The following is a 1,625-nucleotide window of genomic DNA, read 5'->3' as shown; positions in this document are numbered from 1 at the left end:
TATTTGAATTTCAGAAACTGCTATTAGTGAAGCAGACATGTTGATATTCATCGGTACGAGTGATGACGAATTCAAACCCCTCATTGAATGGGGTAGAGAAACTGCCCTGCGTGGTGTCCCTGTGGTAGAAGTACGGGAGAAACCTTGGGAGGATGATCTTACTATAGGATACAGGTAAATGCTGTTCTCACGATTCGGCCCTCCCTACTTACCATTTACCGGAAATAGTAAGTAATTATGATATCGGTCGCCCAGCCAGACCAAAAGTGATCACCCTAGGACTGATTGAGGGCTGACGAAAAACGCCGACCCATTCTGAACACGGGAAAAGGCGAAGGAAAAGAAAAGTGAGATGAGAATTCGGTCATAGCCTCCAACCATGTGGTTAACATGAAGGTTAACAAATACTTTAACATGACATTGTAAAAGAGTTACCATGGTACAAGCACACTAAATGCTAAATAATTGAGTTAAATCTCACTAGTTTTTTTTTTTCTTCTTCTTTTTTTTTTTTTCTTCTTTTTTTAGATCTTCTTCTTCTTTTTATTAAGGATGTAACATAACTTGGTCCTTTTCCCCTCTTTCAGATATCATTGGCATGGGCAGATCTCAACTATTGGGTGCCAAGGGGTTCTGATCAACATTTCTCAAAAAACAAATAGAAGAGGAAATGGAACTGACGCAAGGCGGTAAGTTTCAACTATCAATTTTCTTTAATTTTATTTTGCATTTTGTTTTTCCTTTTTTTTTAATCAGGCAACGTTTTTATTGTAACTTATAATAAAATTTACACCTATTCTGCACCAAATACAATAAAGACCTTGTTTAGAGGTTCTATTCTATCAAGCTTCTTTTTAAGACGTTTAATAGAGGGGAGCTCTAACAAAGTAGGTCTTATCGGCCCGACAATGGAAGAGAGAAGGTGATATATAGAAAAGCTAACCTTTCGGAAGAACGAATTTATCTGGTAGGATAAATATCGCCGCTGGCGGAAATTCAATACCCTCGGGCCTAGTGCTTACAAATCAGGCGCTCTACGTTCATCTGATGTATGTTAGACTCTGACGTAACTTTGTGAAATTCATCTTGAAAATGGAGAACACCAGGAGCGTATACTCTTCATAGTTGGTGGGTTTTTATTGTTATTCAGACAGACATGTTTTGCCTTGCTGCGCCATCAGGAATCTGTGTCTGTGATTAGAATCTGTCTGTTTTAAATTTTAACCATGTAAAATGTGTCCCGTCCTTCAGGTCGGTTCTTTGTCACGCCCCATCGCCTCTGTACCACAGGAGGAATATACTGGGATTGCGCTGGTTCAAGAACTCTTGTCCTATCTACACCTGACGACGGTGGTCAGGAGATTACCTGTGAAAATAAAGACCAAACCTTCAGGACTTCCTTCTGACGAAGGACTCGTTACATTAAAACCCTAACGACCGTTGAACTAGTGGCGCGAAGAGGTTGGTGGGCAGACAGTGGGACCCGAAGGTTCGCAGGTGACTCGTTGGAAGGACTTTTGTAGACAATACGATGAAGACGCTGTTGGGGTGAGTGAGGCAACAGTACATTAAATTACTTGCATACTTCCTGTTATTTGCCCATCAAGTGAGAAAAAAGGGGATCG

At 40.6% G+C, this 1,625-nt stretch overlaps 1 protein-coding gene across 1 annotated transcript in view; it reads left to right on the top strand.

The window, feature by feature from the left end:
• Window positions 1–6: 6 nt before the first annotated feature.
• The window catches only part of LOC103523928, an 11,201-nt gene continuing 9,582 nt past the window's right edge, over window positions 7–1,625 (top strand). Inside the window, exon 1 of the mRNA XM_008488935.3 lies at window positions 7–174. Coding sequence (XP_008487157.1) covers window positions 38–174 — 137 coding nt within the window. The 5' untranslated portion in view covers window positions 7–37. The remainder of the gene's footprint in view (window positions 175–1,625) is intronic.

The sequence above is a fragment of the Diaphorina citri genome, unplaced genomic scaffold, assembly GCF_000475195.1.
Source record: "Diaphorina citri unplaced genomic scaffold, Diaci psyllid genome assembly version 1.1 scaffold57692, whole genome shotgun sequence".
Taxonomy (NCBI): domain Eukaryota; kingdom Metazoa; phylum Arthropoda; class Insecta; order Hemiptera; family Psyllidae; genus Diaphorina; species Diaphorina citri.
This window is presented reverse-complemented; position numbering and strand designations above follow the sequence as displayed.